Here is a 17,017-nt window from a genome sequence, read left to right as displayed (position 1 = left end):
CAGACAAATAGGAATTTTGTTCAATTCAGTGGAGCACATAAGAACTGGGGAGGGTTATAGAAAGTAGGATAGGTCAACTAAAATCCACTTGGCTGTTAACAGGAAACTGACTGAAGGGACAAAGATAGAAAGATGTACTCATCAAGTTTCCTTCTTATTGCCAAGCTTATTTTCTCTGGCCACAGAGGTTTTTCTTAAAAGGAATTCCAGGGAGGTCGAAGTGTTTTCCCTATTAGCCAATAATTGTATGCTTATTGCTTATAGACTGGACTTACTGTTACAGAAGGTCTGGCATATTTTAAGGGTTATAAAATGGACTCTGGCTTGGAATTCAAATGGACAAAAATGGTACAACTTAGGGTGGATAGCTCAGAAAGACCAGAAAGTGGGGATTAAATATTTATGATTATAGTCTTTGATAACTGGAAAGATGCATTAAGGGCAAGCTATGGGAAGCTAAAGCAGACAAACTATATATTATGTAAGTGGTTCAAAAGTGGGAATGCCTATGCAATCACAGTTCTTAACATTTCTAATGATCACTCTACCAGGGGTTCTGTATTTACTTAGACATTTACCTCTAAGCAGCAGCAGCTGAGTTTTAGGTGAAATGAACTTTAGGTGATTTGGTCTTGGTGAAATGCGTTCAGGTGAAATTTTAGGTGAAGTGATACATACCCATATATATATATATATATATATATATATATATATATATATATATATATATATATATAGAATCACAATCAAAAATAAAGGTCAGAATAAGGTATGTAGATGGAAGAAGGGAAAAAAAGAGGTTACGGTATATGACCAGAGAGATAGCAGTTGAATTTTCCTAGCGTCTAGAAATTTGCTTTTATTTGTAAATGGAAGATGGGGTAAGAGTAATGATCTTTAAAATAGAAGGGAGAGATTCCCATAGTTTGGGAGCAATGTTTGAGAAAGCATGGTTTGTGCAGTGAAACCTAGTTTAGGGAGTCTGGAGGAGTAGACATGATTGGTTAGGCTGTCTAAGGTTGCATGTCGGTGCATCTCTGAATAGTCGGGAAGCTGGTAGAGGGAAGGTGTCACTCTTGATAAATTTAAATAGTTGACAGGCAAGTAGAAAGTCAGCATGTTGTTACACATGTAGCTAGTTAGCTTTTTCAGTAGTTTCATAGCTGTGTTCATTTCAGGGAGAGAGTGATAAATCTGCAAATGGCATTTGAAACGGATTGAATTGTGGATACATTAATTTTAGAAGCTACAGCAATTAGCAGGAGACAGTATTCCAGCTGAGCCAGTAAGATACTTTTACCTATGGCATTTCTATAGGGTCTGGATAGAAAAGGGGAAATCCTATTACCTCAGAATAGGAGAGGAGATAGTTGATGTTTTTTGGGTGTATAGTCCAAGTGGAATTGGAAGAGGTGAAACCAAATCTGTAGGTATCTGAATGAAGTGAGATTTTCAATAGTGTTACTAAGATGACCAAGAATTTTTAGAGCCCAGGAGATAGAAGTGAACTTTTGCCTAGTTCCAAAAAGCATTGTTTTTGTTTCAGAGGAGTTCGGTAGGAATTGTTTATCATTGAACAATTGAACAAGTAGATGAACATCAGCTGAAGTTCGAGTTCAAGAGAAGAGACAGAATGATTGGAGCAGAATACGAGAGGAAGATGAGGTAAGTCAAAATGAAGCTTGTTAATGTAGATGGAAAAGAGGAGAGGTGACATAATTGGTCCTTGGAGGACACTTTTCTGGAGAGGGACTGATGTAGAAGTTGATGAATTGAAATTAACTGAGACATGCTGGACTAGATAGGTAGTTTTTGGACCACGGCAGTCTGCCATCATCACTAATGCCTATTTTAGTGAGATGGTCTAGGAGAACTGAGTAATCAACAAGAGCAAAGGCTTTGGTGAGGTCAGTAAAATACCTCTGGTAATTAGGCCTTTGGCCTTTATCCACTCCAAGAAGAATGTTGGTGCTGAATGTCCAGATAGCTGTGGATGTACTGCGGCCAGACCAAAAGCTGATTTTGGGAGAGAACTTTGTACTGGTTGATGTATTGAGTAAGTTGCAAATACATTGATTTTTCCAGAATCTTTCCTAGGATAGAAAGAAGAGAAATGGACCAAAAGTCTGATGGATTGGAGGGTTTGGGATTTCTGGGGTGTGGTTTTACAATGGCATTCTTCCAGATATTAGGCATAATACTAAATGTAATGTACAAGTTGTAGATGTGTTTCAATGGATTATGATGTTGTTGGTGTTAGTACTATTTAATACTTTAATATTAATGTTTAATATTTAATAATTTAGTATTTATCTAATACTGGTACTCATTTGATAATTTTTATAGTGCAAAATCTATCTATTATTAAGGCAGTATGCATTCCACAAACATCACACTTTCTGGCTCACTTCTTCAGCTCAGTTATTTCAGAATCTATAGTCTATGTAGAACCTTGTGATCTTTGAAAATCAAATGGCAATTTCTATCTAGGCTGAAAGTAACTGCTTAGTTTTCATATAATTGCTTCTGTCGTTCGCCTATTCAAGAAAAAAGTAAAAGTATTAAATACCCTAAATGTTTCTTTCCAGCCACATGTGGATATGTGCCACATTGGGTTCTCTATATTATGCCGACAGTTCAGAAGATCTACACTCAAAACACCGATGCCAGAAGAATGAAACTTCAAAAACACGAAACTTCAGATGCCCAACAAACCACAATCCTGACACTGAACAAAACAAAAAGTTCTCTGTTACACACAACACACACAAAACACAAGCACACCAATAACCTAAAAACCTACACTACACCTTACACAAAACTATCTATGCACTAACCTTAACCCAAACCCTAACCCTAAGGTCCGTAATGATTGCACACTCACCTTACCCTCTCCCTAACCCTAAGGTCCGTAACTATCGCACACTTACCTTACCCGCTCCCTAACCCTAAGGTCCGTAACTATCGCACACTCACCTTACCCGCACCCTAACCCTAAGTCCCTCACTATCGCACAGTTACCTTACCCACACCCTAACCCTAAGTCCCTCACTATTGCACACTAACCTAACCCGCACCCTAACCCTAAGTCCCTCACTATCGTAATCTTACCAGGTTGTACTCACAAGTTACCTCTGTCGGGGTTTTCGCTGTTGGGATTACGACTTGTTGATCATCTGCTTCGTCGTTCTTCTGGCATCTGTGTTTTGAGTGTCGATCTTCCAATCTGTCGGTGTAACGTAGGGAACCCACCACATTACACCTTTTCAGGCTTCTCAGCTTCAAGACTCAAGCTGAGCTAGAAATTGAATTTCTGGACCCACAACTTCCAGTTTTTAACTTAGCTGCCCTGTAGTGAATGAATTCCTGGTGGTTACATTTGGAGCATTCCACCTGGGAGTCATGTTTATGTATTTTCAGACCTATAAATTCTTGAAAACGAAAATATTTCTTTATTTTTTTCAGATAGCTCTTCAACTTTGGAAACATAAATTGGAGATATAATTAACTAGGCTGTCTACTGAAATTCCAAGAAATATAATTCCCTTCTTCAGAATAATGGAAAATGCAAATGCAAATTGTGATAATTCAGAATAAGTCATAGACTGCACTACTTTGTTTTATCCCCATTCTTCAAAATTCAGAAATGTCAGAGCTGTTAAATTTAAATGCAATGGATGTGGGTAGCATGGCCTACCATGGTGAAGATTAATTTAAAAACTCTTGCCAGGTATATTAGCAAGATCTGAATTTACTGTTTTTATTTTACACCCTCTTTATTTTTTAGATTGCTGGAACAAACAGTGTTGGGTGTCATACTTCTGATAAGGAGTCATTTCCCTTCTTCTGATGCTATGTAATATCTGGGTGTTTGTCAAAATGCAATGGAAACAACAGAGTCTGTTCTCCATGAGGTATTTATGCTGAGTGCTTCCTAGAATTAATGTGTACCACATCACATGCAAATTTCCTGTAGCTAGTTATTAACATTTAAAATGTTTACATTTGGGTCACCTGATCTTATGTTTTCAACCAATCTACATATTTAAGTCTTCTAGCAACTCAAGTGTCCTTTTAAATCAATTTCTTATGTAATCTCCAAAACAGTGCTTCCGTGTTTATTCTGGTAGCTCAGTAATTCTTTATTTTACCCTTTGAGGTCTGTTCTACAGCATGCCCTTTTTATTTCTTAATAGTTTTTCTCCTTTCATTCCTTCCGTGTGTTAGGTTGTGTAATCTTCATCATTCCCCTCATCCCTTCCATACTTTATCTCATATCACAACTCTTGATTTGCTGTTTTCCAGCTCTACAGCTAAATGCTTTTCAAGATTTGTAAGTCACTGGGTACCTCTGACAACATATCAGTGATAAGATTGACTTTGTTTCTAATGTGGCCTATACAGAAGTCCAACAATAGAAGCTTAACATATCCACTTTGGGACATGAGTTAATTTATCTTAATTTATACCTTTGTTATGACATTTTTTTTCTCAGTGGAGAATTTAAAGATTCATCAGACTTTCTCTTTAGATTCAAACTCTGATCCCCCACCATTATACCACATAATAACATTGCCCAATCTCTCACTCAGTAGTAGGACAATGCCAAACATAATTTATTTATAAGACTTAAACCAAAGCAAGGAAGATGCTGCTATATATATTTAAGAGGCCTGAATCAAAGAGCAGAGTAATAATGTTATCATTCCTGATATTCTACTACTTTTACAGATCTTCTGTTAGGGACACAGCTGGAATATTGTATGCACTGCTCCTACAGAGAAAGTTACTGGAATCAGTTTGCAGAAAGTCCATTAGTGGATTAATAATAATAGCGAATAAAGGTTATAAACCAAAGTAGACATAATCTCTAGTTTATCACAACTCTAAAACACACTACAAAATCAAAATGTAGACAGTGATGTAGGTACTTGGGTTGATAGCAGACTCTCGTTTGACTATCATGTTATAACAGTTGTAAGGAAATCCTTTTATTTAGCTTAGTTAATTGCCAAACGAAGATCATCAAGATCTAAAGAGGTGATTTTTTACTTACAGTTTGTTTGCCAGGATAGTCCACTGGGCCAAAAGAGCCCATTTTCAATGGAGTCCCGGGGAGAAAAGCTCCATCAAGGTTGAATCAAATACAAATGTTAACATAGTTTAAACATTTGTAATATTGCAATGAAGTTAAAAGACTTCTAAAAAGAGAGACATATCAATACACCAATAGAGATAACATGGTCTACAACAGTAGATAGTAATAGACAGTAGTATGGAGGAAAGATGCAAGATGAGATATGGTGGGGAGTATTTGATTTCAGGCAATGGAAATTGTGAAGAGAAATATGGAAGAAGTAGAGCAGAATCAGGTGGGGTGGGAGCAGGAGCCGAGAGATGAGAGGTGTGAATGGAGCAGAGTCTTCAAGGTAGAGTGGTTGGTGGTACGGATATGTGGTGGGAGGCAATTCCAGAGTCATGCCAGACAGAAGGATAACAGAAGTTTGCCTGGAGTGTGAGCAGCTTTGTATACTTCAAGCAGGTTCTGATTGTGACACCTGAGTCATTTCTCAGGCTGATGCATTTTGAGAGAGGAGGTGAGGAATGGGCAGAGAAAGGGTTTAATGATGAGTTTATGTGAGTTAGTAAGTTGGATGAAGGAGAGATAATGAGGCAGTTCAAGGCAATTTAAATTGTGGAGGATGTTACAGTGATGAGTGGTGGATTTGGCACCTGTGGAAAATTTTGAGATTTTGTTATAGCAGGAAGCAAGTTTTGTCTTCAGACCGGTTTGGAGATTAGTAAGGAGGGGGCATCCTATAAGAGGGAGGGGATGAGCTAAGTGGTAGAAAGGATATGCTTAGTTGAGGGACTAAGATAACGGATATAACAGTAAAGCATGCCTAGTTTTTGGTAGATCTTCTTTATGTTTGTTTGAAGATGAATGTCAAATTTTAATTGATCGTCAATAAAGACACATAGTAGCTTTGTATGGGGTACAATTTTGATAAGGGCTTGTTCTGGCTGGTTATTGAGAAAGAGTTCTTATCTATTTTGGTACTCTTAGAGGAGGTGAATATCATAGTTTTAGATTTGAAACATTTAATGCTAGGTGATTATTTAATATCCAGCACTCGATAGAAGAGAAGGCTTCTTGAGTTTGTTTTGAAGTTTGGGGAGAGATTGTGCTGAGCAGATTATTGTAGAGTCATCTGCGTATTGGAAGAGTTTAGCATTAAGGACACACTGGTGAAAGTCATTCAAGAATATATTAAATAGTAACGGACCTAATATAGAACCCTGTGGTACTCCTGTTAGGGTATTAAGGAAGGAGGATGTGCAGTTATTCCACTTGATGGATTATTGCCTATTAGAGAGGTAAATGGAGTGCCAGTTGATAGAGGAGGAGGATAGATTAAGATGAGAGAGTTTAGACAAGTGGCGATTATGTGAAATAGTATCAAAAACCTTTGATAAGTCAAGCAGGATGCAGATACAATACTGCCAGAGTCCCATGTGGAATTGACAGTTTCAAGGAAGGAGAGGAGAGTGGTGGTGGTGCTGTGTCCAGGTCTGAAACCATGTTGAGTAGGGATTAGCAGGTGGTTATCTAACAGGTAGGGTAGGAGTTGTAGATGAATAATTTTTTCTAAAAGTTTAGAGATAGGGGAAAGGATGGCAGTTGGCCACAAATTAGAGATAGTGGTATTGTTGCCCCCTTTGTGAAGGGGAATAATAAAGGCTTTTTTTCTACAGTAATGGTACAGAGGATTCTTAAAACGATCGGTTTATTAGGCTGGAGATGGGAAAGGCAATGCCATTAGCAGCTAGCTTAAGGAAATTAGATGGCAGATTGTCTGGGGTATTTGATCATGGTTTCAATTTATGTAGGAGTTTTTTATGGCAGAGATAGGAATAGGTTTGAGTAAAAAGGGGAGTTGAACATTTTTGGTACTGGAGGAGGGTGTGCTAGGAGAGGTAGGTGAATGTGGAGTAGGTATATTATTTGAGAAAGATGTGGTGAGTTTAGCTATTGAGTCTATGAAGAAGGAGTTAAATTGGGTAGCTAAGGAGAGATCAGAGGCATTGGGATCTAGGCATGGGTTGACTTTTTTAACCAGATGGAGGAGGGTAGAGATACTATTCCAGAATTTTTCATGGTTAGATTTATGGTTATTTTGAAGCAGGGAGTAGTAGGATTTTCTATTGGAGGGTATGTGTTTTTTGACTTTGTTATGAAGTTGCTTATAGTCAGTCAAGGAGGAAGAAATGTTGTTCTTCTGGTAATGTTTCCATGCTTTGTCCCAGAGATGCAAGAGGGTTGTAGTTTCTTTAGTTATCCAAGGGGCAGACTTATATTTGACTCTTTTAGTTCTGATAGGAGCAAAGATATTTAACAGGTTGATGAATGCAGTATTAAAGTAAGAAGCAGCATTATCCAGGGGGAGGGATTTTAGAGGGGTCCAGTTAGTGTACTTTAGAGAGTCAGAAGATTTGAGCATTGACGTTTTTCAGGGAGTGAGTGGAAATATAATTATGAGATAGATGTAGCGAGGTGGGTGAACAATGGGCAAAGGCTGGGAGATGATCGCTAAGGGAGTCAGGAAGGGTTGCCCTGTCAGAGATAGTAATGGGGTGAGAAACTAATATCCAGTCCAAAGTGCTACTACAGGAGCTGTCCTTAGAGGGTCTTGTAGGTGAGTTAATTATCTGGCAAAAGTTATATAGGTTTAAATTTTGTGAAGTTGTAAGAGATTGAATGGTAGCCCAATAAATATTAACATTGCCTAAAATTATAGTTTCATTACTTATGTTAGATGAGAACCATGAGCGGATTTCCTCAAGAATATGGATATTATTGCTGGGTAGAATGTATAGAGCAGCAATGCATATTTTTTGTGTTCATTTATCTTTAGGAGGGCCAGTGTTACCTCAGAGCAGTGTTAAATTGGGGTATGGGCTTAGTGTAGGGTATTACAGGTAGGGAGGAAGAAAGCAGGAGAACTATTCCACCACCTTTCTTATGGATTCTGTAATTTTTTATGATGTGTAGTTGGGGGGAGTAATTTGGGGGTAATTTATAGAGGTTTTAGCCATGTTTTGGAGATAGAGAGGATGTCAGAGTGGTTGTGGTGGAGTCAGGTGTGGAAGTTGTCTATTCTGTTACATAAACTCTGGGTGTTCAGTGTTGCAAAAAGAAGTGATTTATGAGGAGAGGGGGGAGGTGATAAAGGTAAGTTGGAAGGTTGATTGGTTGAGGGTCCAGGGTTTAGATGAATGTCACCAGAAAGAAGAATAGAGATAAGTTGAAGAATGTGGGGAAAAAGGTCTTTAGAGTGCTTATCATTTGATTTGGGATCAAGGAGGGTGTTAAGATTGGCTATGAATGAAAAAAGGCTTGAATTTCTGTTATCAGGAATGAGCATATTTGAGAAGAGAAGAATACTATTATAGTAGTAGAGATAGGGGGAGATAAAAATTGTGTGGGGGGTAACGCTTGTTGATGGTATGTAGTGGTAGTGTGGAAAGGTGGGAGTGAGATATATCTGGGAGACAGATGAGCTGGTAAAGGTAGGAAAGGAGGAGAGGAAGTAATATGAGAGGTAGAGTGATTGTAGGCTTGAGTAGCATAATGGCTGTGGTCGGTATCTTTAAGGTGTAGGGTAGGTAGAAATTATTGGTTGGGAGATAAGTGGTATAGTTGGTTTGTAAAGTTAGGAACAGTGAGAAGAGCAGTGTGTGGGAATGGGGAGGAGAAGTGGGGGGGGCAGAAGAGACAGATGAGGGAGTGGGTGGGAGGAAGTGTGATTAGGGATTGAATAGTGACTGGGTGATTTTGAGTGGGAGTGGTTTTGGGGTTATAAGTTTAGAGGTACTCGGGATGGGTGGGAAATGGGAGCAGGGTAGGGGAATGAGCCCATAGGGTGAACGGAGTGGGTTGAGCCGAGGAGGAGTGAAAATCCCACAAAACACAATCAGTGACTAGGACTCTTGCAACACCATGGAGCTACAGCCAAACTGCTTGGTAAGTGAATTATCCAGCTTTAAAGGAAGCCCGAACCTCAATGAGGACTCCACACGTTATCAATAACACTGAGGCATAGAGGAATAAAGAGAAAACCTATACTGGAAAGAGAGGGAAAAAAAAGAAAACTCTACAGCAAGGGATGCTATTAAATAGGGCTAAAAGTATGGGATATGTATATATATATATATATATATATATATATATATATATATATATATATATATGTATATGTATATATATATATATATATATATATATATATATATATATATAAATATATATATATATATACACACACACACACACACACACACACACACACACACACACACACACACACACACACACACACACACACACACACATATACTGTTGCTATATGCTGCCACCTAGTGGTGAAATATAATAACAATGTAATTACTCTGTAAGAAGCAGCAAATGAGAAAAAACATGAAATCGGGGAGGGATGGTTACAAACTACAGTAGGCTGCTAACGTACACTCCATGGGTACATAACTATATACAGTAACTAATAACCATACATTATTAGATATAACTACGTACATGATGGCATTTTTGGAGGGGGAAAGACACACTTTACACTGCGCTGAAGGTGCCTATGGTGTAGGCAGTCCAAGGGCATCTTCCTTAGGAGGGAGGTATTCCTGGTTAGATTGGTGTAGTGCGGGGAGCACCTGAAGTTGGAAGGCGAAGGTTACAGCAAAACCTTGGCATTTTTGGAGGGGGAAAAACACACTTTACTCTGCGCTGAAGGTGCCTAGGGTGTAGGCAGTCCAAGGGTGACTTCCTTAGGAGGGAGGTGTTCCTCTATAGATTGGTGTAGTGCAGGGAGCACCCAAAGCTGTAAGACAAAGTTACAGAAAAACTCTGGCCTTTTTGGAGGGGGAAAACACACTTTAAGCTATGCTGAAGGTGCCTAGGGTGTGGGCAGTCCAAGGGCGTCTTCCTTATGAAGGAGGTATTCCTGGTTAGATTGGTGTAGTGCAAGGAGCACCCAAAGTTGGAAGACAAAGGTTACAGCAAATGACAAGTGACATGAGCAGCCTAACAGCAGGACCATCCAATGGTTTAGGGGCTCAATTTAAAAAAAAACTTCTTTATACTCAACATTGATCAGGCCAATTATCAAATGCAATGTCCCCTATGGTATGTATCTCATTAGACATATTAAGCAATTATAAATACCCCAAAGATTCCTAACCAAAAAGATCACAGGCCTAAAGTCCCTGAGGTACCAATAGAGACTATGCCTTTGTTCAATACCTTACAGACATTTGAGAGGAGATCTCTGTCTTGCTTACAACATCATAAAAGACCCGACTCTCCCAGATCTAATGGTTCTCCCCAAGTCCAATATCCTGACCAGTACTAGAACCAGGGAGCTACATTTTCACCAAAATATACACAAAACATTGTGAAGGGACAGGTTTTGAACCCAACATCTCCCAAACCTACAAGGATGCATGGATCGTGCCATCCCTAACAAAACCAAGACTCACTCCCCTAAGAGAAGGAAACCAGTCTGGTGGACCCCTGCCATAAACAGGTTATACAATAAAAGGAGGAAACTAGTTCAGGAAAAAAAGCAAATCCCAAGAAGGAAAGACATCCCTGATTAGTATCAGTAAGAAACAAAGGTCCCTCATAAAATCATCCAAGGCTAACTTCGAAAGAAAAATAGCCAAGGATTCGAAAGATAACCACAAAGCCTTCTTTAGCTATGTCAAGAATCTAAGTGTCAACTCACAGATATGCTCTGAGCTAGTGCAAAATAGCACAAAATATACTGAACCTACTGATATTGCCAACATCCTGGCAGATAGATTCAGTGCAAACTTCATCCCCTCTCACCTCCAAAAGGGCCCACAACAATACCGGAAAAGTGTAGTGTCTCGGAAATCACAGACACACAGGTGAAAACAGCCCTTTCAAAAGCCAAAGACACAGCATCAATGGGGTCAGATGGTGTCCCAGGATGCATCTTGCACGAACTACAGAACTAACTAACCCCCCACCTAAACACGCTGTTCAACCTCAGCCTCTCCACAGGCTACATGCCCATAGAATGGTGCACAGCAACAGTTATTCCGCTCCACAAAGGAGGGGCCAAAACTGACCCTGGTAACTATCGCCCCATAAGCCTGACTAGCCTGGTCTGCAAGGCTATGGAGCGCATCATCATGGAACTCATTAACAAAGACATTGGGAACCTCCAAAGACTTGACCCAACCCAGTTCGGCTTTGTTAAGGGCAGATCATGCCTACTAAACCTGGTTGACTTCTTTGAGACAGTCACCAAGGCCATAGATGAGGGAAAGGTGGTTCACACAGCCTACCTTGACCTCGCCAAGGCATTCGACACCATTCCTCACTCAGGTATTATAGAAAAACTCACCAGCCTGAACATAAACCCCTATGTCACAAGATGGGTTGCCAACTGGCTTACAGACAGAACTCACGCAGTAAGAATAGCAGGCTACAGGTCTGACTCTAAAACAGCCACAAGTGGTGTCCTACATGGCTCGGTCCTAGGACCCCTACTGTTCAGCATATACTTCTCTGAAGTACAGGCAAACACAGGAGGACTATGGCTAACCAAGTTCACCGATGACTGCAAACTGGGAGCCATAATTGACTCTCCGTCTGACAACAGAAAGACCTTACTGAGACAGCCACCTGGTGTCAAAGTCATGTCCTCAAGCTAAATGCCAAAAAATGCATAATCATCCCATTTGGGAAAAACAAAGCACCCACGAATTACCACATAGGTGGCAGCCCCCTTAATACAGAAGAGGTAATAAGAGATCTGGGGACCCAGGTAGATAGTAATCTCTCCTTTGACAATCATATTGCCAAAGTATATAGGAAATCCTTCTATGTGGCCCATCTAATTACTAAAGGGTTTGCATCTAGAAATAAAGAGATTATAGTGCCCCTGTACTCGTCACTCATCAGACCCATTATAGAGCACAATGCCCCATTTGGGATGTACCTCACAAGACACAAACGTACCTCACCAAGAGGATTACTGGCCTCAAACATATGTCCTATGCAGACCGACTGATAAAACTCTGGCTGTACTCAGTGGCATATCACTTACTCAGAGGTGATCTCTGCCTGACTTACAAAGCCATGTCCAACTCAGAATTGATGGACATGCTCCACCTAAAGAAATCCAAGTCACTGTGAGTCACACACTCTAGTGAGCTAAACCTCACCAGAACAGTAAATAGAACATGCTGGAGGGATAGATTCCTGTCACAGAGGCTCCCCATGCTTTGGAACAAAATTCCTATCTACATTAGGCAGAGCCCCTCACTAACACTCTTCAAGAGAAACCTTGACGAGTGGATGAGTAACAGAAAATACACCCTTGGGATCACTTCATTGGCTCTGCTTGACAGAGGCTCAGTTAATTAATCACTTGGGTGGCGAAAGCCGACACACTCTGGCTAGGCTAATAAATGCCCTCGGGTAGATAACCTAGTACCTACCTATAAACCTATGAACCTCTGGAATACATTTCCCCTGCATGTTAAGCAGTATGATCCATTATCTTCCTTTAAATATAAACTAGATGATGGGTTGGGTATCCACATAACTTTCTCTAGGATTGACTGGTATGGTCCTATTGAGGAAAGGATGTGCAGCCTGGGGGACAGTAGTGACAGGGAGTGACTGGCCATGGAAATCAGTGGCCTTAGAAGAGCTATGACTCTACAAATCTATAAGATTGCATCTTGAATGCTGAATATTGAATCTTTGAGAGTGAAGCTGAATTCAGCTTCCAGCTCTGAGCAGTGCAGCCCAGAAAACATGAATAACAAACCCAGGAAGAAATATATTAAATTATCCAGTGATTATACCACAGAGCCATTTTAAGAGACACTAAAACAATATCTATCAGTTACACTTCTATAGGATAAAGGCAGTAGAATCCATTCAATGCGTTCTGTCTCCTTGGTTGAAAATGAAAGCTAAGGTTTCAGAAGTCAAGTCATAATCGGTCTTCTTCTTGTTCTTTGGGCTGCTCCCATTAGGGGTCGCCACAGCAGATCAACTGTTTCCATTTCTTCCTGTCCTCTACATCTTGCTCTGTCACACCAACCACCTGCATGTCCTCTCTCACCACATCCATAAACCTTATCTTAGGCCTTCCTCTTTTCCTGTTACCTGGCAACTTCATCCTTAGCATCTTTTTCCCAATATACTATGCATCCCTCCTCAGCACATGTCCAAACCAATGTAATCTTGCCTCTCTGGCTTTGTCTCCAAACCTTCCAACCTGGGCTGACCCTCTAATATACTTATTCCTAAACCTCTCCATTCTTGTCACACCCAGTGCAAATCTTAACATCGTCACCTCTGCCACGTCAAGATCTGACTCCTGCCTTTTTGTCAATGCCACTGTCTCCAACCCATATAATATAGCTGGTCTCACTACCCTCTTGTAGATCTTCCCTTTCACTTACTGGTACTCGTCTGTCACAAACCACTCCTGAAACTCTTCTCCACCCACTCCATCCTGCCTGTACTCTCTTCTTCACCTCTCTTCCACGCTCACCATTACTCTGAACTGTTGATCCCAAGTACTTAAACTCATCCACCTTCCCCACCCCTACTCCCCGCATCCTCACCATTCCTCTATCCTTCCTCTCATTCACACACATATATTCTGTCTTAGTCCTGCTGACCTTCATTCCTCTTCTCTCTAGAGCATATCTCCACATCTCCAGGGTCTCCTCCACCTGTTCCCTACTCTCACTACAGATCACAATGTCATCTGCAAACATCATAGTCCACGGGGACTCCTGTCTGATCTTGTCTGTCACCATTGCAAATAAGAAAGGGCTCAGAGCTGATCCTTGATGTAATCCCACCTCCACCTTAAATGCATCCGTCACTCCCACCGCAGACCTCACCACTGTCACACTACCCTCGTACATATCCTGTACCACTCTTACATACTTCTCTGACACTCCCGACTTCCTCATACAATACCACAACTCCTCTCTAGGCACCCTGTCATATGCTTTCTCTAAATCCACAAAGACGCAATGCAACTCCTTCTGACCTTCTCTGTACTTCTCCATCAACACTCTCAGAGCAAACATTGCATCTGTAGTGCTCTTTCCTGGCATGAAACCATACTGCTGATCACTAATCATCACCTCCCTTCTTAACCTAGCTTCCACTACTCTTTCCCATAACTTCATGATGTGACTGATGGGGAAATCTAGTTTTACTGATATCATATTTTTGTGTACACAACTTCTGCTAATTAAATGTAGGGACTGCCAGGCTGGGGTACTTGTAGAAGTAGACACTGTGCTCCATCTGGATAATGGTTTTAGTTCAATGTATTTAAAAATTCTGCATTTATAGTGTTGAGATGTAATACCGCAAACACTTCTGAAGTTTATTTTTATGACATTTATAGTGTTAATATTAACTCAGGTACTGGACTACACTATTTGCCATGTAATGGAAAACATTTTTTCTTTACTGTCTTTGTATATTATAGAAGAATAGAAGAAGAATTTAAATGTAAATAAATTGTATTAGAAAGACAGGCATGCCCATCAAATGCTTTTTCAAGAAAGGATGTACATAAATAATGGTGCAAGCAAAGAAATTATAAGAGGAGGTTTTTAAATTTCTGCAGCCCCATATATTCCCATTGGAGAAATAAATACTTGAACAAACAGTAACAGCATACATGTATTCATTGTATCAGATTTACATCAGCAGGACAGGCAGAGAACATAAATATGGCTTACAGTGTCCTGTCAGGGTTCTTCTGCTAAATGATATGGTTCTGCTCATTTTTGGAACATTACGTCAGAGGTACTGGTTGTCATTCATTACAAGTGTCAGGAATTTTATAAACATCTAAACCCAGGATATAGAGCACAAGACCTGATGGAAGCCCTATAAAATACTTAAAGCAATATAATCAGGTTTACCTTATCAAATCCAACATGGCGTCAGCAGTGGTGACATCTGGTGTGTTACCTGTTCGATCTATGTCATTAGCATTTTGAGAAATTCCAGGCTTTATAACCATAACCAGCACAATTCCTAAGAAAGAGAACACAAGATGTTCAAGTAGCTGAAGAGCAGACTATGACAGCACAAAAGCAGGAGGCTTACAGCCATTAATATAATTAGCTTTAAATACAGCCAAAGCTAAAAGAGCACACAGATTTTATCCTACTGCTTTCCAATATATTCTGTAGTAAACAAAAAATGTTTACCCTGTGGTTATCAAATATTGTGGGAGTGTGGAATCACTCAAGCAAATGCTGTTTTAATAATGACAATCAAAGCCATACACCCTGATACTGAAATCTCTCATCAGTTAAGATAGATTAGTGGCATATAAACCATCCCACCCTTCATGCTGCTATCTTGTACTATATGTTAACTGTGACATCCCTACTCTGGTCCAGTAATCAAGGAGCCTGAATTTTCAATACTGGAACTGGACAGGGATGTTCACTTTGGACAGAAATGGGTCTGGGTCTCTCTTTCTCCTGCCAGGTTCTCGCTAGGACTCCCCACTGCTGGCACAGCTATAGAGTTGCGACCTCAGCTGAGTGTCCAAGTTAAGTTCTCCACCACTCTCTCTGTGAAACCAGTGTTTTGTGCCCCTGCTCCAAGAAGTGACACACACACTCTTTGAGATTTGATTTTCACACACACACACACACACACACACACACACACACACACACACACACACACACACACACACACACACACACACACACACTCCTAGTAAAGGTTGGCATAGATTTACTAGCTATGACCCCTTCTGACCAGACTATAAGGTAGTTACACCACCAGCAGACACTGCAAAGCCAGCTACTATAAGGCTCTTGCAAGGGTATCCAATTATACTGAGTGAAATTAATATTAATACAAATGGTAATGTTGACCAAATAGCAAGGCTTTCAGGATTGGCCACAGTGCCACCAAATAAATATAAGCACTCTCAAAGGTTAAAATATTCTCTAAAGGACCAGCCACACTGAAAATTAAATATATTTAATAATAAATAATACAAGTACATGAAAATACTAAATATCTATTACAATAAACAGCAAAGTTTCAGTCACAGGAAATATCAAAAATGACACAGGTGGACACGCTCACAGAGTTACAAGAAAAACAATAATGAACTAATCCTACTAAATTTTTCTGACTGATCTAAAGAATTATTATTCCATGGTTACTTACTAGAACAAGGCAAGATGAAGTAGGTGAGGGGGTCCTTCCTTGTCAGGTTACAAAAATAGACTGCCATGAGACTAAGTCTCACCTAGTATTAAACATCATTTTTGTCCTAGAGTGCAGAATGACATCACATACATCTGGTCATCTGAGTTCTGGTTCTCATGCTACCTCCATTGCTAGAAACTGCCAGGATTTAGCACATATGTGCCAATAATATGCACACATAGACCTTTCTAAGATCTGGTGCAGCATTTGGAAGTCAGAAAACCATACAATAGTTCAACTCTTCCAGAATAGCAATTAGTTCTTCCCAAAGACAATAGAGAAAGCTTCCTAGGACAGACCTTTTGTCTCTGGCTGCATTGAGAACTGTAAGATACAGTCTTTGTGGCCTAAATTAAGTAATTTAACTTCTTACTATTTTTTCAAAATCAGGTGTATTGACATTAACCTCTTCTATTCCAGTATCCTCTGTTACAATATGTACATTTCAACAGTTACAATAATACATGTACATTTCTTCTTCTGTCTAGCAGGATACACTGTTGACACATTGTTAACACAAGCAACTTTACAGATACATTTTTCAACCCAAGCATCTGTACAAATCAATTTGATATGCAAATGACATATAATTATTTATAAAATTCCAGCTAGCTGTGCAGGCATATGTTACAAATCCACTGCCCTACTTCTCCTGACATAGCTGGCAATACCTCACATCTTCAC

The 17,017-nt window shown here is 39.9% G+C and overlaps 1 protein-coding gene across 1 annotated transcript in view; it reads right to left on the bottom strand.

Moving 5' to 3' along the window:
* Window positions 1-17,017, bottom strand: part of SLC1A1 (solute carrier family 1 member 1) — an 827,126-nt gene that overhangs the window by 310,114 nt on the left and 499,995 nt on the right. Inside the window, exon 4 of the mRNA XM_044061099.1 lies at window positions 15,016-15,130. Within this exon, the coding sequence (XP_043917034.1) occupies window positions 15,016-15,130 (115 nt within the window). The remainder of the gene's footprint in view (window positions 1-15,015; window positions 15,131-17,017) is intronic.

Source organism: Protopterus annectens, chromosome 2.part0, assembly GCF_019279795.1.
Source record: "Protopterus annectens isolate FY-2018-M chromosome 2.part0, PAN1.0, whole genome shotgun sequence".
In the NCBI taxonomy this organism is placed as follows: Eukaryota; Metazoa; Chordata; order Ceratodontiformes; family Protopteridae; genus Protopterus; species Protopterus annectens.
This window is presented reverse-complemented; position numbering and strand designations above follow the sequence as displayed.